Raw genomic sequence first — 21625 nt, 5'->3', positions numbered from 1 at the left:
GAAGGGTATAGCTCTGTGTAAAAAGGTTCATCTTGAGAAAATTTCAAAGCTGGTACTGCTTTTAGGTGGAACTCCTTGTCAATGATTTTCAATGTAAAAAACCAAAAGCGAGATACGTCCCTTCGGTGCATCGTTAGTGAGCGTGAGTGCAGCAGCAAAACGTTAGTCGTGTTTTAGTAAAGCATGTTTGTGCACCGGATGTAGATAAACCATTTATTGTCAAGAATTCAACCCATCTCAAACCCGCTGGAGCTGACCCTTTGCCGCAGGGTGTATATGGCTAGACAGGCCGTTGCAAATAACACAGGTCAAGGCAGCACGAGCTGTTTGTCAAGAACAAGAATAATGCGCATTTGCCTATGCACTGCGATTCCGGCACCTGTGAGCCAGATATTTTCCATATAGGCATTCATGGTAAAAGGAAAGATTCCCTGGCCCGAAAATTAACAGAGGCCTATTTCACCAACATGAAACGTGACGTCTGTGTCGGCGATACATATGTACCATACGTTGTACTGAAGAACAGTCTCTGCACTGTCTGATTGGATTATGATGCAAACTTGTTTGAGTATTGTGCGTAATTGTATGTGCGCACATGACCACCTTCGCCTATAACTCTGATGCTGTCTGCTTTCAATAAACTAGTTGAAAGTGACGCTTTTTTCTGTCCTAAAGCTTCTTTCCGCCCTTTGTTGCGACTTAACTTTGAGGAATCAGATGAACCAACTAGCGCAGCAACAAATATCGTTAATTTACAGCCGTTTGATCCTCGAACTTGTGGCCACTGCTTAAGTTTGCCCATCCTCGGTGTCACTCCTCTTGAGTGGTCTCTTCTTCATGCCGTGTACTCATCTATACTCCTCTAAATGACACGTCTAATTACCCTCAATACACAAGTCACCTTCGCGTTTCTTTTTCCTTATTTGAAAACCACCGTCCCCACCGGGTTACCAGGACGGGGCGAATTTCTACTTACTGCTGTCGCTGCCGTGCTCCATGCTCCTGCGACCCACTGCCGCAATGGACGCTATGTTGTGAATGATGTTCAACCACAGCCCGCTTAGAAGCCCGACCACCCACAGCACAAATAGGAAATAGAAAGCGCAAGCATAATGAAGGACGCAGGGGCTGCGAGAGTTCTGCCGGACCTGCAACGGGATACCGTACAGCCATGTTACGCAGACACGCGCTATTGCCGTTTGCTGGTTGTACATCACGAGGCGCCTCCCCCCCCCAAAAAAAAATAGAAACGAAAACTGAAACATTGAGTTGGTGCGGGGAATCACTTGCACTATATCTCTTATTTTTTGCATTTTTTGTAATTGTGTGCACGAAACTCAAGTGATTAGGCACGGCGAATCGTAAACCGAAGCACGCAACATCTGTAAGAACAAGCAAGCAGCACATCTAGGGAGCGCAGGCATGCGACAGGCATAACTGCATCGAGGCCCGCAAGCAGAAAAAGAGGAAGCTGCACGTTCCCATAGATTAAACAATCGACAGCATTAACCCTGTTGACTACACATGGAACGCCCTGTTGACGTCGGAATACACAAACGGACACCAGAAAAGACAGGAGAGGAGCACGAAATTTTTTTGAAATTTCTGGTGTGCCTGCGACACGTAGCTCTGCCGCCTTAGCCTAAAATGCTCGTCCAGGCATTCTGTGCGCGATGCGCAAGTTTACTAAGGCGCAAAGCCTTCGACGGCTCATGCTACGAAAATATTACCCACCGGCCTTACGGCACCAAAATTTAATGCTATTAAAATGGGGGGTTGATCCCTCAACCTTTGGTCGGAGTTGAACCCAGGATCTTTGGTCTTAATTAAGGCGAGCTTAAGTACGTGACAGTTAATTTATGTATGGTTAATTCAAGTTGTCACATACACAAGCTTTCGTAGGAGACGAACCCAGGACCTGTGGTGGCATTCAAGGGAAAGTTAAATAACGAAAAGGTAATTAATAAAGACTTATTTAGGTCACTCGTACCCATGACCACTGGTGGGGGTCGAACCTACTTGGAGATATCGGCAAGCCGGCCATATCTGCAAGCTCGATTACCAACGACATCGTGGTGGTCGAGAGTAGAGCCCACCACTTTTGTTGTTAATTTACACGAAGAAAATTAAGATACCCTTAATCAGGATAGAGTTAATTAAGGCACCCGAACCTAGAACCTTTCATGGGAATGAAATCCACTTGGAGAAGTGGCCGACGCGGCCATATAGCCAAGTTGCATCCCAATTGACATCGTGAAGGTTCAGAGTAGAAGCCGCTACTTTTGTTGTTAAGTAAGTCGAAGTTAACTAATGCACCGTGAATAAGGATATAGTTAATTAAGGCACCCATAACCACAACTCTTGGTGGGAGTTATACCCACTAAGAGATACTCGCGTGCAGCCATATCCCCTAGTTTCATTCCAATTGACACCGTGGCGGTTAGAGTGGTACGCACTACTTTTATTTTTTAATGAAGGGAAGTTAATTATGTACTCTTGATTAGGATACAGTTAATTCAAGCACCCGAACCCACAACCTTTGGTGGAAGTCGAAACCGCGACCGTTTGTGGTAATTAGGCTAAAGTTAATTCAGGCACATTTAATGAATGTAGAGTTAGTCACGCGAACCCACGACCTTTCGCGTGAAAAGACAGTCGGAATTAACACCGCATTAGAATGAAAACGTAATATAATGTAATGAATCTCTCGTGAGCGCGCAGGCTTTTGCCTTCGACCTCTTTAGCGTATGCTAAAGTGACTGTAAATTTTTTGAATTGTGTTCAACAAATTTCACAGGTTGTTTAGGGTCCTTTTTAAAAGGAGACCAACGGTTGTCATAATGAATTATACAGAACTTGATGTACTCAACATGTTATGACAGGAATATGGTTATACGCGAGCGTGGGAATGTCAACGAAATTTACTCGCTTCATTCAGGGCTTAAAGCCCAACTGTAATGTAGAGCCAACCACGATCGCGAACATTTAAATAAAAATCAAGAAATGAAGGCTGAAGTTAAACACATAATAGCAACACACCCTTTTCTTGGAATCTACGTCCTCTCTTATAAAGCATTTAGACACTTCGTTAAAAAATACGTACGCTTCTAAATAGCACACTCTGGGCGCTGGAGCTCTGGAAGCTTTGGAAATCAAGAGATTGCAAGTAATTTATGGAGCTACCACTGCGCTTTAATTTTCCACATAATAATAGAAAATATTAGCTGAAAGCCGCCCCCCATTTCTGCGGGGAGGGCGTGTGAGAAACAATGATGACGTCCTACAAATTCAGCAAACCACAACGGCTGCTTAATATGTTTGTTTCGCGCGCTAACCGTTTTTACCTGCTTGGGCACATTTACAATAACAAATCTGTTTTACTTTCCAAAGTGGGACAAATAATTTTTTTCCGCAATAATCTAGCACAACGCATTTCTAAGCAGCACGAGCAACGTTGTTAGACTTTCGTTTTAGTTAAGCAATTGAACCTGAAGTATGGAGGCATGTCAAGAAACTGCAAAGCCCCGAAACAACTGACTGAACAGTACGAAACAGAATGAAGTGGCTAAACGGTTTTTGCAGCTGTTGCTTGTAGTCTGTGGGTAATATTACAAAGATGTCAGACGAGAAAGGCGTGTTACATCTTTCGCACTTTCTACCAAACAAAACATGGCATAATTTTCTTCCCCTCCAACTCCTCAGAGTATGTAATCAAGCAGTCTTAGATTACCAACGTTGTCTCCCTCCAACTGCCATAGAATACGCAGCGAAGCTTAGGTTCAGTCATCCGGCGTGGAGCAGTGACACACCCGACAAGATCCTCGTTTGAAATCCTAGTTTAAACCATGACTGTATCGTTGTCTGCAAACAGTTTAAGAAAAAAGGCTCTCCCGAGGCCCACTCGTGAAATTATCATTGCTGAATGAAGTGCATATTCATTTTGCTTCCTCCTCCAACTTTTTGCTCTTCGCGCTGCAAAGCGCAATTCACTTGAGCGTCCTTCTCCTATACGACCTTTGGGTGCTCATTGAACTGGCCGTGACCGTTCTTTCCAGGTGACCTGCGAGCTACCCAGCACATCGCCTTACTCTCGATGCAAACACTGTGGCTAAGGCAGCACAACAGAATTGCGAAGAACCTTTCTTCAATTAATCCTCACTGGGATGATGAGAAGGTCTTCCAAACGGCAAGGTAAATCTAATAAAATTCTCATTTCTTTTCCATTTGCCCAGTGCCGCATTTGATTCCTTGCCCCATTTTTGTTTCATTTTGACAATGAACCACTGTCGAAACTAAGTTGTGATAAATTCACCGCCTTGATGTGCCCTATTATGAGATACTTTTTATTGCTTTTATATAGTGTACTCACGCGCATGCATTCACATAACAACCGATAAAACAGCGAGGGCACGAGACTCATTATGAACCCTGTTATTATTCATCATGAAACCTACCTTTAACAGAATATATGATAGGAAAATGCGCCTTATATCGAAGTGCCCCAAGTATGTGAAAGTTACAAATGTAACGCTTTATAAGTTGAACCCGGAATGGATACGTCGAACTATGTAACAGATGCTGCCACCATCAAAACTCACGGGCCTTCGTTCTTTGAATCATCGTTGTAATTTATTTATCCATGGGCATTATCGTTGGATAGATTGAATAAGTGAGTGAGTGAGTGAGTGAGTTCTAATAAAAGTAGAAAGACTAATATACCCGCTGCGACGTGCCTCATAGCCATATCGCAATTTTCACACCTAAAGCCCAATAATCTAACTCCTTCTTTGATATCATTCCAGTTTTGTGTTTCCTTATTGAAAAATAAAAATGCATGCCTTCTGTGTGAAATATTTCGGCTTTGCACTACTATGAACCATCAAGGCTTATCCCGAAATTGCTGAAGTGTACCTCAACTTATTATTATGAAATGCAACCTGTCCAAGGCAAAAGCTAAAGTACAGCCAAGTTAAAACAGAAAGATCTGTAGTCAAGCAATAATAATTAGTATCCGGTAGATAATAAGCTGTAACCCGTCCTTTGATATAATTCTTATGACGCATCTTCGTACTAGTGTTTAAAAAGCCGCCCTGCAAAGTTTAACCACAGAGACAAGAACAGCACATAGGAAGCGCATCAATCAAGTATTTAATAAAACAAATAGAGGATGTACATTGCGGGGAGCAAAGCTATGCGCAAAGTGTAAGGCGCAAATTGCGCCCTACACGCGCGGCCCATCTATTAGTACCTTTCCTATGAAACTGATTCGGCCAAATTATAAGTTGTGCGAACGCTCCTGATTTCTTCTTGGTTGCCTAGCATTCACAATTGCCTGTCTGTGAGCCCGAGCGACGGTGCACTTACGCATGTACCGTACTTTCCCGACAACATATTACACGCTTCCATAACTGTCGTTCTAAGCCTGTTTCTTGCACTCGTTAAAACTGGTGTGTCCATGAAATACGGAGTACATTTGTACATAGAGCAGACAGAACAATGTTCCTTTCTATTTCCACTCTACTACAGAAGTTTTTGTACCCTTGGAGTCTATTACACAGGTACCTGCCCTCTGTACAATGAAAAGTGGTCCACCAGACAGAGAAACCCTGTGTACCACCCCTACCTTGCAGTGAAGCAATCTTTACAACAAAGCCGTTTATGGCTACGTTCCGGCGGATCTCGTCTTCGTGGTCATGGACCAAGCATTTTTCATACGTGAGCCGATCCCGAAGATAGGGCCGTGCCGAGCCAACCCGCGGCGGAGGTTACGCAGGTTTTAGGCACTCCCCATACGGGTACCGATCGTGTAGATAGTGGAATACGGGGCCCACCCGCAGCAAACGTGCAGTACGCCATTAAGGGCCACACATTCACAGCTTTGCTGGCCATCCTTCTTCACAGAGTGGTGTAGCAGTGACTTTTTTATATGTTCGACATCACCTTCGGCTGCTCGGAAGTCTCACCACTGTTCGATATGTTCACATATTTAAACATACCTATCATCTTCCTAGGCGTCGGAAATACTACATGGCCATCAAACCGGAAACCCACTTTTCGTAGTATTCTAGAGGTATTTTATGTTGCTTTTACACGCAAGCATACATGCCCCGTCTGTGAAATCGGCGATATTAGTTCGGAAGCCGCCGAGCCGGAATACGGAATCAGGCGCTATAGGCGGAGGGCGTCTGCAGAAGGAGATGAGGAGTGCGTGCCTGTGTAGGTAAAGAGGAGCGCGCGAAGGAGATTTGGAGGACAAAGGAGGCAGTGCGTCGCTAAGGAGGGAGGGAGGCGGAGTAGCTCAGGATTGACTTCCTCCGGCACTTGCTACGGGTTCTCTGTGCGCTATGCATGTACGGAGTTCGTGTGGCGATCGAGAGGCCGACCGGCCAGCTAAAAAGACGGAGCAGCAACGCAAGCGGTGGCAGGCTCATCTCGAGTCGACCGACCCCGAAGTCGTCGGCAAGCGCTGGTCACGACCTGACCAAGGCCAGCAAAAGACATGGGAGAGGCATGCCCAGGGTCTGCCAAGGAAAGGGTAACGCTGCTTGAGACAGTGCGGGTGTGTCGGGCAAGACGCCATAGCTTAGAAACTTCAGAATAGTACCCATAGGCCTGAGCGTAACCCTCGTTCATGTTTTGAAAGATCACTGCAATCTTGTTTTGATAACAAAGCCGCATATACGTAACAAATATACATTTATAATTGAACAAACGTTCCCTAAAGGCTGCTTCCAGTCCATCAAAATGCTGCATGCGAGGCAGGAATTTCTCCACATGTTGTGTGGTTCACATTAATCTAGTATTGGTGCAAAGACGTACCGATGGATCCCAGAAAATGGGAATAATTAAACGGTTTTGCTCATCTCTCAATTCAGGAGAATCTGCGAAGGAATTTTTCAAAACATCGTGTTCAAGGAATGGCTTCCATTGATGCTGGGCGAGGAAAAGATGAACCAGTCTCAGCTCAACCCACAGGAAGAGGGCTTCACCGACTACAACAAAAGTATCGACCCCACTCTTACGAACGAGTTCTCGGCTGCCGCGTTTCGTTTCGGGCACTCCCAAGCAGACAAGAACTTCTGGAGGTACAGTAAGGTCTCTCTTATCCTATTAGTCTCGAAATTGATAGCGCCAAAATATTATTTCGTGCAACTCCATGGCTTTTTAGGGAGAGAGCCATTCACTGCGTGACCTCTCCGACCTCTCGAGCGCTATGGTTCATCGAGCAGCAGTGTCTGAGTGATTTAGAAACCGATGCTAAGAAATTTTTTTTTTCATTTTTACGACAGAATAAATAAACTGATCGAAATATCGGGTAGAACGTTTAATGTGTAGTAGATTGTATTTCTATAGCAGGCACTTTTTTGGCTGCAACATTTTCCGATCGAATGAGGGAATTTTGCACTTTGTCTTGGTTAAGTATCTTTTTTCTATGCAAAACAAAGATATAGCTGGGAAAAATAGTCTTGGTTCCGTTATGTGGTGGAAATGTCCTACCTATTATAAAACTGTAGTAACTCCACTGTAATTGTCATCGCAGTCTCCTAGTGTGCGAATGCATCAATCATATACATGGGCAAGGTGTAAGGTAGCCGGTGTGGTTGGAGAGTAGGGCTAGAAGTAGGGTTATCCTTTGCGTGCTCTTGCATACTTGCTAACTTAATGCACCGTAGGAAAAATACGGAAACAGGAGAACTGAGGGCCTAAGCCTAACTCATTTCGTTGCTGAATGCAGGCAAGAAAGACGCAATGTGAGTAACTTCTTTTACTACCGCATGAACGAGCTCGGAATGCAATACGAATGTAATTTCGATTTTGAGTGTCGCTTTTATGATAAAAACTACACAGATCATGCGGAAGACACTTCATAGTTGTAGAGATAGGCTAAGCTTGGCCGAATAACAAAATATGATGCAACATGTTTTGAAAGCAATAGATTTATCAGTTCTGCTAGAACAATGTGTAAAATTTATGCAAAATTGGCTGACATTGTTTTTCAAAGGCTCCTAATGTTGACCTATCGTCGCAACTTTTGGAGTGTTATGCTTTACAAGGTTGATTGCAAGATAGCTCCGTAATGTAGCTGCTCGTTTATTGGGTTAGGGCGCAAGGAAATGTTCTAAGATCTGCCATAAAATGTTTAAGCTTCAACGGCAAAGATATAACGGCCCCCAAAGCTGCAGATCCTGGAGTCAGAGAGAGCTGCTTGCTCATAAAACAAAGCTTGGCAATTTTTCAAAATTCGAAATATAACTAACGATCATATAAGTCTACGTTTCCTTGATCAGTGTTTCTAGTAGCTTAATTTTGTCGCAAAAATATTTCGCATTGTAGAATGCTTTATTTTTGGAGTAATATCTCTTAAAACATTACAAATATCCTAGTCGCGGAAATGCTCTTCTCCACTTATAAGTAATAATTCTTTTTTTCCAATATCCGCCCTGCGTCTCATAAAACAAGCGTTCATTACTTTCTCCCGGGACATTTCCACACCTCACAAGTACTTTTCGCCACAACCAAAGAAATTGTCCGGACCACAAAATATATCCTTATCTTAACCCACCCTGTGTCCTAAAGCTTATATTATGAAGGGGGAAGTCCAAAATGCTTCGTAGTGACAACGCCAAAACAATGTCAGTTTGCCGACAGTTGTTGGGTGGTCGTACTTCCCACCGACAATGCGACCACATCGCTTATTGAACTTGTGAAAAAAAATTATCTACATAAGCTTTAAATTTGAAGTGCTGACACTCGGCCACCTACATCAAGCTTCAGCCGATGTTATTCTTGAAAGTCTAGCCAAGGTAAGGCTTCCCGGGCCCAGAAGGTGGTGTGGGTGCGACAAGCACATCGGGAACCAAGCTTATTCTAGCAGCACAAGAAAAGTCTACCGATAACTTTGCCTTTTCATGCGACGCTTGCAGAAAAAGAAAAAGTGGCTGGTGCCGTTACAACGCCAAGCGCGTTGTCGTTGCCAAAGGTTCTAACTGCATTTGGCAGGGCTTCGCTCAGTAAAAAGCAACGATGTATATGGCTGCATTCGTGTGTACTCACAAGCGCATATTGTTTATGATTTTTTCCGTTGACCGTGTTTCTCAGGCGAACCAGTGTCACAAAAGTATCATTAGGGGCAGCCTACGCCTTCGATGTATCCAATATTTCTCAAATGCAGTCGTCGACCCTAAAGCGAATCAGCGTTGTGTATAATCAGTTTACGTGCGCGACGCAAATACTAGGGTCCATCCTACAACGTACACAAGGACCATTGGTAAGGCTGAACTGCAAGATGACTAATGTACAAATTGCCGACACACCTGACCGGTAGATCAGATTTATACTCTCATGCTCGCCGCTACCCTTGCTCTGTGACTACTAATTGTTTTTTCTGGGCCGATGTTCGCCCCAATAAAGAGCCAACTCTTCCCGTTGGCAGTTTTTTTTTTCTTCGATTACACGACAACGTGGTAGCATTATTATCGAGTAAAATATAATTATTTTTTTCAAATGAACAGTTTGCACCTTCTGCAAACCAGACAAGTGCTGGCCTTTTAAATAGGGCTGCAGGAAGCGCTTTGCCCCGGAAGCGGTGTGCACTATTACATACTATATTGCAAGTGCTCACTGGTGAGAGAGCCGGACGATTTCAGAATGAGAGGCCGTTCAAACAAAACCATAAACTCTACATGCAGCACCTGTCCATTTTCCGCCAGATAAAAATATTTATTTGAGAGTTGCAGCAATCGCTTATGGCATAGATTCACTCCGCTTGCGCAAAATCAAACGCATTCTGACACAAACATGCCCACACAAACACACGAACCGGGCGATTGACTACGAATAGGGCTGCAGGTGAGGGTCAAGAACATTAAGAGAAAAGGTTCGATGAAAAATGAATAGCCGGATCTTGTGGTAATAACCCTTTTCCACGTGATCCACGGGCCCTATAACGTAAAAGTATTCCAATATGTTTCTATTCCAATCTCCAGACGTCAAATTCGCGCAAGCATCAGGCGGTCACCCGCAGGGTTGTCTGAACAGACCAATCAAACGCTCTCCTCGTTTATAGGAAGTCACTTTTGTTTGCTTGAAAAACAAATAACATTGCCTACACTGAGCGGCTTGTCGTATCTAATTGGCTGACAACAGGAGAGGAGAATTCTCAAGTGGAGGGGGATTCACTGGGGCAGAGCCAGTCTACTGAAAATCGATAACCGGATGAAAAGGGTGGTGCCAGCGTCTGCGATTGGTCGGCTTTCCCTTACTTAGCTTCTGATGGCTGGTCTAAAATCACGGCGGCATGCAACGGAAGCTTAAGAATGACGCTAAAACTGACCCTCAGCAAAGAAGAGTTGGCAGAATGAGGTAGTAAACGTGCCGGAAGGGCTCAAAAACGTTACACGGTCACGCAAGAAGTTTTATTATACGCAAGTAAACCCATGCTCTCCGGCAGCAGCGAGTAGCTAGCGTCTCAGCGATCGGCGGCAGCCATCTTTTATTCATTTCAGAACGGGGCAGCCTGCGGCTATTCCGAAGAAAATTCAGTTTTGTTCGGCATAATAATGCGTCTTTATCGCGTACACGTCACTTTCACGCGGTGAGTTTGTGCGGTTTTTTGACGTCGCGTGACAGGCAGGTGAAGTGGGTGACCCCCGAAAACTTTTTAACAATCGCCGATGGCTAATGGCGAAAAGGGGTCGAATCAGGAACAACTGTTTTTCGTTTTTCTGTCAAATCATGCATAATCAGTGTGTACACATCATATCAGATGGGGAGGTATTGTGGTTTTCGTGACGTCGCGTGGCAGACAGGGGAAGTAGGCGTGGTCGAAAAAAGTTTTTGACCAATCGTGGAGGGCTGATAGCAGAATTGGAATAGAAAAGTTTGGAATTGTTTTACGTTATAGCACCCCACAATACATGATACAATACATGAACATAAACAATATCGTACATAAGTACACAGACGGCATCTCATCTCCGGCAATGAAATACATAGCGGCTGTGGCACGAGAAACAACTTCTGACCCGTCGTCATGGCGTAGCGGCTTTGCCATTCGTTCGATGCTACGCCTCAGGGCACGGGATCGCATCCCGGCCGCGGCGGCCACATTTCCATGTCGGCGTAATGCAACACACCCGGGGGCATTGGTTTCATAGTAAAGAACCCAGAGGAAAATTATTTCGGAGCTGCCCCATTATGGCGCGCCTCATAATCGCATCATGCTTTGGCACTTAAAATCTTGAAAGTTTTCCAAGAACATCCTAGTGTTTTTTTTTTCTTTAAAAATGCATGGTTACAACTGGAACGACAGGTGCAAAAATTTGTAAATAAACACGGTATTCTTACGATCCTTGCTCTTAGGATTGGCGCAAGAGAAATACGAAGGTGTGCGATTTCTACTGATGACGGTACTGTGTTGTTTTCAGTACTCAAGACATTTGAATGACTCGATTAAGCAAACATTAACTTCTGTATTATATGTTATACAGTATGTAGTTACGGGTTGTTTTTTCGAGGCGAGAGCATGTTTGTTGAATAGCGGAAGAACATGTTTGATGGCTAAGTATATTGTTTCTATATTATATTCTTTCTCAGAACGATTATTGATTAGGACTATTTCAGAAACTACAAAAATTCCACCAATGAAGTTAACGTGATAAAGGTAACGGTCGAAGATATAGTAATAATAGCTCCATGAAAAAATTATATTAAGAGGACTATTGTTTGCAATCCGCTTCCATCCAGCTTAGAAAAGTTTTGGAAATCAATATTTCGCATCATGCTGAGGTCTCTAAATCATTTCATGTAAATAATAAAGCATTATCGAATTTTAAGAATCTTTAGAAGGTATAGCAGCAAGAAATGCACTCTAGGTTTTAAAGAAATGTTTCAAGTATTTCAGTTATCAATACAATTCAAGTATACAAGTGTCATTGACTGATAGTTATTTTCACTATTTCTGTAATTCTAATGCCTTCCAGCGTGGCCGTAAAATAAACCACCAAATGCGTGTTGTGTCGTATATGATACGGGCCCAGATTGGCTCATAAAATTGCACCCAAGTGTGTCCGAATAAGGGGCACGTTTGTTCAGGCATATCTGATTTAAAAAAATATACATTGTTGATTTTGTCAACAAAATTAAGAACTCACGCAGGGAGGTATTACGACTTATGTGATACGGACATGCATTACATATTGATAATCTAATCATATTATTTCTGTGGCGCCTACGTTCTCTACTTCTATGTTTTCTGAAAATCAAGCCAGAAAGAACGCATAATTTCATCGTCTTGCAGGTTCGGACAAAACGAGAACTGGCTCGAACCTGCTAATCTCTCAACTGGATATTTCGTAGCACACAACAATAGTGAAGGCCTCCACGACAGCGTACTTCGAGGGTCCCTGAAGCAGCCGATGCAGCAGTTTGACAGGTAACTACTTCTTCCCTTGGCAACAGACTTAAAATTTTACGTGAATGGAGTATTTAATAGATGTACTGTCAGAAAGCTTGTCAGAGAGCGCAAATGGCGTGCTTGACGAAGCGCGAGCATAACGATTATGCCTAGTGAACCAAGAACCGGTGCCGACACACTTATGGGACAGCGTTTAGCTTTTTAATAGAATAAAAATTTTGCGGAGACTCCAGCCGGCAGCGCCCTTCTCGAAGTGGTGTCGCGGCAACGTGTGTACGTATGGCCCGCCCGTGCACGTCTTCTTCCCCTTTTTTGAGACCTACAGAGACGCGAGTTGCGCAACTAGTTTGGCTACAAAAGCAGAAAACCAAGTGGACGCACGCTCCTCCCCCATCGGCTCCAATGCGAATCCGGGGCAGCGTTCCGCCTCCTCCCGCTGCTGGTGCGAGCGTTGAGCGCACAAACAGGTGTTCCTGATGAGCAGACACACAGACACAGTGACTCGAGTGAACGGCGCCGTAAACTTTCGACTGCGAGAACCCCCGCTGGTTTCTCTTCGGTCTCATTTCGTGCACCTTCGAGAAGTGAGTGCTGCAATGACGCAGGTGGCGTTCCTAATCACGCCACTGTTGAGCTTGAATCTTAAGAGGGCATTTTCTGTGTCAGCCCCCGCGTGCAGATCTGCATCAGCTGCCGAGGTTTAACGCAACACTAGACGTTGCGACAGCTTTCCATGCAAACTGCCTCGTTGGCATGCGCGGCTTATCTTGATGCAACCGCCTGTGATCGGCAGCGAAGGCGCCAACATGTTTTGTAACAAAAGCAACCTAATAGAATTACTGTGATCAAACAATTTTATCTTTCATTGACATTTCTAAGTCACTCGAACGATCTGCGCACAATGATCAACTTTAAGATGAAGAAGGGTAAGGTTCTTTTGGATCTGCGTTTGTTTCCAGAGCGTCGTTGTTCCTTTCAGGTTTATTGATACTTTTGTACCTTTGGTGTACCAAGACTTAATGATTTAGGCCTGGTGTTTGAAAATGTGCTGTTTAAGGCAGCAAGGGGAAGACTGCTGGAACCCTATTTACTTCACCAAAAGTATGTTATTTCAACCGTAAGACGAACAAGAGGAAGGCTTTTTTTACGCATGAGTTCTTCTTTACGGACCGCCGTTGTTCCTTCTAGGTTTAATCGTACTTTTGCGCAGTTTTGGTACAGAGTCCTAATGGTTTATGTGTGGTGTTCAACAGTTTACTCTGCGAAGGTCACAAACTGACTGCCGCTCGAACCCTATTTACTTCAGAGAAAATATGATATTTGAACATTAAATCAAACAAGAGGAAAGTTCTCTTCGCACCTGTCTTTCGTCTTTGCAGACCGTCGTTGTTCCTTCCATATTTATTGACACTTTTTTAACGTTGTGGCACTGAGTCCTGATGTCTTAGGTCTGGTGTTTGAAAATTTGCCGTCTGAAGGTCCGAAGCTGATGAAAGCCAATTTATTTTACCGAAAATCTGCTATTCTCGATTTTTGTTGACTTTTGGAGCAGAGCTTTACCGCTCGCAATTAGTTCGTCAGTCTTACGAGATTAGAGTTTGTTGGCCATCGTCCGTTATATATTTATTGTTTCACTAAATGCACTACACATCGAGGCGTGAGCACGAGAATCCATCCTGCGCCATCTGTGGCCGCATAAACAAAGATAAACATTTGTTACACTATAAGCAGTACGGCGCTATCCCTCTCTTAAGTTCTTCTTACGCTTCTAAAGCAGTACTTCTCGAAAATTTGGAGGAAGCTTAGGCTTCGCCTTTAGGTATGGAAAGCGATAGCATTGAAAGATTTTTGACTGCTTTAGAGATCCCTGAATGGGCGGAGCCGAGCGCCACCTGGATGGCGTTGCAAGGAAATGAGCGGAGCCCACCGCTCCTGGGATAGACCTCAAACGGCAGATGGAAAAGGGGGGGGGTTGAGTTTTCGCTTAATGAAATTAGGTTTTCTCGTGTACTGAAATTACATTCCGACTCTGTCTGTCGGCTGTAAGTCGTACTTTATGAACATAATATTTTGAGCAGGGCCTGCGTGGATCGGAATGCGCGGTTTGGTATGGCTTTTCCCGCACGGACATCGCCGCCGGAGCCGACCCCGACACCACCGATATATCTTTTGCCACACGGGCCCTTAACGCTCTCGGGTTAAAAAAGTTTTCTTTGGCATATAATTCACTGATATTTCGAAGACCATTAGGGACAGAATAGTCTTCTTATGCTCAGTTGAATTCAGGAACACGTTTCGCTATACGCATGCCTTTCGTACAGTACGGTGAAATAACCACTTGGAGGTGTATATTTGCGTCTTGTTAACTACACTTTCCTCTTTGCAGGTATGGTGACCACAGTGTCACACGAAACCTGTTCCGCCAACCGTACCTTGACTACGGTTCCGACCTTTTCGCCACCGACATTCAGAGGGGCCGGGACCATGGTCTCCGTCCCTACGCCGACTACGTGCAATACTGCCGGAACATTACTCTGACGGATTTTGATGACCTAACACGGTTGATGGCTGAGTCGAACGTCACAGAGATTTTTAAGAATCTCTATGGGTACGTACACAGCAGATGATAACATTGCCTATGGTTTTCTCACAGCGTCAGTTGTCGCTATGCTAAGCCCCTAAGGAGGACACCACGTGAAATGTATTGTAATACATCACATTCTGTAATGTAATACCAATATTTTTTATCCATCGTCTCATTACCTTGGAAAGCCGTATGAGAGGTAATTTCTCGTATAAATAAATTGTACAATGCCCGCAATAGTGACAATCACCCACCACTCAATTAAAAGCCAACTACAACAAAATCTAGAACTACATCAAAAGCGCGGTTCCATATAGTATAGATAAAAAGTAACCCGCTAGCAAGATTTTACTTTTGACATGCTGGGTGATACGTCACAAAAGTCTAGGAAATGTTGGCGTACTTGATACCAAAACTGAATAAAAAAATGCCGCCATTGCCCACTGCCGGTAGTAACGCACTACTCAAAACAGCTTATTCCTCGGTAGGACCTCCGAGATTGGTCACCGCCCAAGGATGCCCGCGATGCGCTCAATGTTAACTGAAGCAACGTACTACGGCAATCTTTGTAGCCGTTCACCACCACGTGCGCGCCTGGTCTTCCTAGGTGCTATTTAAAAGTTCATAGTAGGAAAGTTAGGCAAATAATAACCCTGTAGCTTTGTCGAGATTGCCTTACTACTTTATCATCATCATCATCATCATCATCATCATCATCATCATCATCATCATCATCATCAGCCTAGTTACGCCCACTGCAGGGCAAAGGCCTCTCCCATACTTCTCCAACTACCCCGGTCATGTACTAATTGTGGCCATGTTGTCCCTGCAAACGTCTTAATGTCATCCGCCCACCTAACTTTCTGCCGCCCCCTGCTACGCATCCCTTCCCTTGGAATCCAGTCCGTAACCCTTAGTGACCATCGGTTATCTTCCCTCCTCATTACATGTCCGGCCCATGCCCATTTCTTTTTCTTGATTTCAACTAAGATGTCGTTTACCCGTGTTTGTTGCCTCATCCAATCTGCTCTTTTCTTATCCCTTAACGTCACACCCATCATTCTTCTTTCCATAGCTCGTTGCGTCGTCCTCAATTTCAGCAGAACCCTTTTCGTAAGCCTCCAGGTTTCTGCCCCATATGTGAGTACTGGTAACACACAGCTGTTATACACTTTCCTTTTGAGGGATAGTGGCAACCTGCTGTTCATGATTTGAGAATGCCTGCCAAACGCACCCCAGCCCATTCTTATTCTTCTGGTAATTTCAGTCTCATGATCCGGATCCGTGGTCACTACCTGCCCTAAGTAGATGTATTCCCTTACCAGTTCCAGTGCTTCGCTACCTATCGTAAACTGCTGTTCTCTTCCGAGACTGTTAAACAATACTTTAGTTTTCTGCAGATTAATTTTCAGACCCACCCTTCTGCTTTGCCTCTCCAGGTCAGTGAGCATGCCTTGCAATTGGTCCCCTGAGTTACTAAGCAAGGCAATATCATCAGCGAATCGCAAGTTGCTAAGGTATTCTCCATCAACTTTTATCCCCAATTCTTCCCACTCCAGGCCTCGGAATACCTCCTGTAAACATGCTGTGAATAGCATGGGAGAGATCGTATCTCCCTGTCTGACGCCTTTCTTTATAGGGATTTTGTTGCTTTCTTTGTGGAGGATTACGGTGGCTGTGGAGCCGCTATAGATATCTTCCAGTATCTTTACATATGGCTCATCTACACCCTGATTCCGTAATGCCTCCATGACTGCTGAGGTTTCGACTGAATCAAACGCTTTCTCGTAATCAATGAAAGCTATATATAAGGGTTGGTTATATTCGGCACATTTCTCTATCACTTGATTGATAGTGTGAATATGGTCTATTGTTGAGTAGCCTTTACGGAATCCTGCCTGGTCCTTTGGTTGACAGAAGTCTAAGGTGTTCCTGATTCTATTTGCGATTACCTTAGTAAATACTTTGTAGGCAACGGACAGTAAGCTGATCGGTCTATAATTTTTCAAGTCTTTGGCGTCCCCTTTCTTTTGGATTAGGATTATGTTAGCGTTCTTCCAAGATTCCGGTACGCTTGAGGTTATGAGGCATTGCGTATACAGGGTGGCCAGTTTCTCTAGAACAATCTGACCACCATCCTTCAACAAATCTGCTGTTACCTGATCCTCCCCAGCTGCCTTCCCCCTTTGCATAGCTCCTAAGGCTTTCTTTACTTCTTCTGGCGTTACCTGTGGGATTTCGAATTCCTCTAGGCTATTCTCTCTTCCACTATCATCGTGGGTGCCACTGGCACTGTATAAATCTCTATAGAACTCCTCAGCCACTTGAACTATCTCATCCATATTAGTAACGATATTGCCGGCTTTGTCTCTTAACGCACACATCTGATTCTTGCCTATTCCTAGTTTCTTCTTCACTGTTTTTAGACTTCCTCCGTTCCTGAGAGCCTGTTCAATTCTATGCATATTATAGTTCCTGATGTCCGCTGTCTTACGCTTGTTGATTAACTTAGAAAGTTCTGCCAGTTCCATTCTAGCTGTAGGGTTAGAGGCTTTCATACATTGGCGTTTCTTGATCAGATCTTTCGTCTCCTGCGATAGCTTACTGGTTTCCTGTCTAACGGCGTTACCACCGACTTCTATTGCGCACTCCTTAATGATGCCCATGAGATAGTCGTTCATTGCTTCAACACTAAGGTCCTCCTCCTGAGTTAAAGCCGAATACCTGTTCTGTAGCTTGATCCGGAATTCCTCTAATTTCCCTCTTACCGCTAACTCATTGATTGGCTTCTTGTGTACCACTTTCTTCCGTTCCCTCCTCAAGTCTAGGCTAATTCGAGTTCTTACCATCCTATGGTCACTGCAGCGTACCTTGCCGAGGACGTCTACATCTTGTATGATGCCAGGGTTTGCGCAGAGTATGAAGTCGATTTCATTTCTAGTCTCACCATTCGGGCTCCTCCACGTCCACTTTCGACTAACCCGCTTGTGGAAAAAGGTGTTCATTATCCGCATATTATTCTGTTCTGCAAACTCTACTAATAATTCTCCTCTGCTATTCCTAGAGCCTATGCCATATCCCCCCACTGACTTGTCTCCAGCCTGCTTCTTGCCTACCCTGGCATTGAAGTCGCCCATCAGTATAGTGTATTTTGTTTTGACTTTACCCATCGCCGATTCCACGTCTTCATAAAAGCTTTCGACTTCCTGATCATGACTGCATGTAGGGGCATAGACTTGTACCACCTTCAATTTGTACCTCTTATTAAGTTTCACAACAAGACCTGCCACCCTCTCGTTAATGCTATAGAATTCCTGTATGTTACCAGCTATTTCCTTATTAATCAGGAATCCGACTCCTAGTTCTCGTCTCTCCGCTAAGCCCCGGTAATACAGTACATGCCCGCTTTTTAGCACTGTATATGCTTCTTTTGTCCTCCTAACCTCACTGAGCCCTATTATATCCCATTTAGTACCCTCTAATTCCTCCAATAACACTGCTAGACTCACCTCACTAGACAGCGTTCTAACGTTAAACGTTGCCAGGTTCAGATTCCAATGGCGGCCTTTATACTGCTCATTTATAACCTGCTTAGCCAAAGTAAAATTACCAACAACTGAGCTTCAACGCATATATTACGTCAAAATAGGCGGGCGGGTAAGTGTCTGACAGACGAAGCCGAAAAATTTTGTAAATTTTCCTCTATGAATTTTCCATCGTAAACAACAACCAATATTCACTACCCTTTTGCTAGCGGCACGTGTCATATAGCCTGATTTGTTCGCTGTCCAGAAATGTCGTGGTACAAATTGTCACCATCTGAATTAAAAATTAAGCAGCTAGGTTTGTAATGATCTCGTTCATAAAAGAATTTCGGCAGCAATAAATGCGAACTCCAGACACCCGTCGATGTTGATAAATCTGTGCCCCCTTAGTCGCAAACAGCATGAACATATTGACACGTCTACTTGTCTTTATCGGGCGACACGTTTCACCGCCTAACAAATGTTATCGCATAGCGCAGGACGCGCTTGCATGTGTGGGAAGTTTCTGGAATGTTATCGTTGGTTTCATCCACTATCTGTGACCGAAACTTGTGTAATTCCATTGCATATCTGCACGATGCGAATAATGTAGAACTTTGTGGGAGGCGCGCGGGTCCCAGCGATTAGTCTGGAACATTCGATGATTGATGTATAAAAGCCGACGCGCTTGACCCGTCGATCACATTTTCGACGATCGCCGACTGTGTTCGCCGCTCTCGTTGTTCTTCAAGTGTAGCCTGTTCTGTGGGCACAGGTTCGCCCAATAAAAGCTAGTTTTGCCTTTCACAGTATTGCTACTGTGTTCTTCAACATCACGACCACGTGACATCTGGTGGAGGTGCTTTGAGTTCAAATACCGGACGCCCCCTCAAAGCCGTGACCCAAGCCCTCACGTGGAAGAGAACACCAACGTCGCCAAGAACCAGGGAGGTAGCCGCAGACTGCAAGGACTGCCCCCGGAGCACGGACTTTTGCCTGAGACGACCAGGAAGATCGCCACCAAACCCACCCCAATGGCAGTCCCAGCGTCCCCAGTCGTGCTGCAGCAGCCTAGGGAGCTTCCGACATTCCGCGGTTCAACGTTGGAGGACCCGGAATGCTAGCTTGAGACGTATGAGAGTCGCTACATTTAACAAATGGAACAGCGACGACAAACTGCGAAATGTCTTCTCCGCATTGGAAGACGCGGCCAGGACGTGGTTCGAGAACGGAAAAGGGACGTTAACGACCTGGTAACTGTTCCGAAGCGGTTTTCTGCACACATTCGCAAGCGTCGTGCGCCGAGAACGAGCCCAAGCGCTAGTAGAAACCGGGGTGCAGCTACCTAATGAGACAACCGCGATCATCACGGAGGGAATGGGCCGTCTATTCCGCCACGCCGACCCTGAAATGCTCGAGGAGAAGAAAGTCCGCCTACTCATGTGTGGTGTGAAGGACGAACTTTTTGCCGGAATGGTACGAAGCCCACTGAAGACCGTCGACGAGTTTCCACGTGAGGCCACCAGCATCGAGAAGACACTCGAGATGCGAAACCGGCAATTCTACCGCCGCACGAACTCGTCAAACTACGCCATAGTTCAGTCACTGGCCACCGACGGCCTACGCGAGACTATCCGAGCAGTCGTGCGGGAGGAGTTACTGAAGCTGTTCCCATCATCACAGCCTCAAGTAGCTTCGATTGCCGACGCCGTACGTGAACAGCTCCAACAACAAGTCAGAGTAGCCCCTGAATCGCCGCAGCCTCAGCCGCAAGCGATGACCTACGCCGCCGTCGCCCGCCGTCAACGTACCCCTCCACGACTGCGCCAGGGCCCAGTAACGCTGCAATTCCGTCGACCATCACCGCCGCCGCCAGCACGCCCATCCGTCGCCCAGCGCAGCTACCCGAGGAAGACAGACGTTTGGCGCGCTCCTGACCACTGCCCGCTCTGCTAGTACTTCGGAGAAGCCGTCCATGTGTACCGCCGATGCCCGTACATCATATATAATTCTATAGATGCCCGCCATGGTTGCTCATTGGCTGTGGTGTTTGGCTGCTGAGCACGAGGTCGCCGGATATAATCCCGACCACGGCGGCCGCATTTCACTATGGGCGAAAAGCGAGAATACCAGTGTAGTTAGATTTAGGTGCACGTTAAATAACCCCAGGTGGTCCAAACGTCTGGAATCCCCCTCTACAGTTGCCTCATAATCAAATTGTGGTTATGACATGTAAAACCCCATAATTTCAAAGCATTTCCAGTCGTGAAAAAAGCGTACGACAACGTATAAAGGCAATTCTTATCGCACGTTGTCAAGCACGAAAGCAGAGACAATGATTTGGTGGAGCTGCTAAGGGAGATACACAGAGACAACCCAGTTCGAATTATATGGGAAGGCCGAAAATATGACGAAGTGGTGGAAGTTCACCAATGCCTGATGCGTTGTTGTTCACACTTTACGTTATTGGCATAAGAACACGACTGTAAAATAATAAATTCGGGTTTTATTTATCACACGTACATGCGGAATGGACAAATGGTGCAACAGAACCCCGGACCGGTGTATGCAGACGACATAGTGCCACTCGCCGTCATTGCAAGAGGTTTACAGACATTGGCTAATATGTGTGGCAACGCATCGATAAATCTCGGCCTTAAGTTTAAGATAAAGAAATCGGGAATTATGATCCTTAATGAAGAGACGAATAATTGCGCGGTGTGAACTCAACATCAAGTCATACCCATAGTCAAGCAATACAAATATTTGGCGTATACATAAACTAAGTAAATATTTATTCAAGTGCCCACCAATATATTCTGAAAATAAGAGGGAAGTGTAATGAAGCAATAATTAACCATGGAGAACTTTGGGAGAAAGAAATACGATGCACTGCGTAGAATCTGAAAAGCAGTACAGCTACCAGCGCTAACGTTCACAAATGCCATTCTATGCTTAAAATCTGATACATTGTCAGGGCTAGCAGTTAACGAAATATCCGTAGGCGGGATCGTTTTTGGCGGCGGGGTAACCGCAATTGAGGCAATGCAGGGTGACATGGTTTTTATACCGGCTGCATTCTCCTCCCGCTTTATCTTCAAA

At 44.9% G+C, this 21625-nt stretch overlaps 1 protein-coding gene across 1 annotated transcript in view; it reads left to right on the top strand.

Annotated features, from left to right (window-relative positions):
* The window catches only part of LOC142587478 (salivary peroxidase/catechol oxidase-like), a 152508-nt gene that overhangs the window by 104743 nt on the left and 26140 nt on the right, over nucleotides 1–21625 (top strand). Inside the window, exons 10-13 of the mRNA XM_075698526.1 lie at nucleotides 4056–4191; nucleotides 6876–7085; nucleotides 12299–12433; nucleotides 14802–15023. Of these exons, the coding sequence (XP_075554641.1) occupies nucleotides 4056–4191; nucleotides 6876–7085; nucleotides 12299–12433; nucleotides 14802–15023 (703 nt within the window). The remainder of the gene's footprint in view (nucleotides 1–4055; nucleotides 4192–6875; nucleotides 7086–12298; nucleotides 12434–14801; nucleotides 15024–21625) is intronic.

The sequence above is a fragment of the Dermacentor variabilis genome, chromosome 7, assembly GCF_050947875.1.
Source record: "Dermacentor variabilis isolate Ectoservices chromosome 7, ASM5094787v1, whole genome shotgun sequence".
Lineage (NCBI taxonomy): Eukaryota > Metazoa > Arthropoda > Arachnida > Ixodida > Ixodidae > Dermacentor > Dermacentor variabilis.
This window is presented reverse-complemented; position numbering and strand designations above follow the sequence as displayed.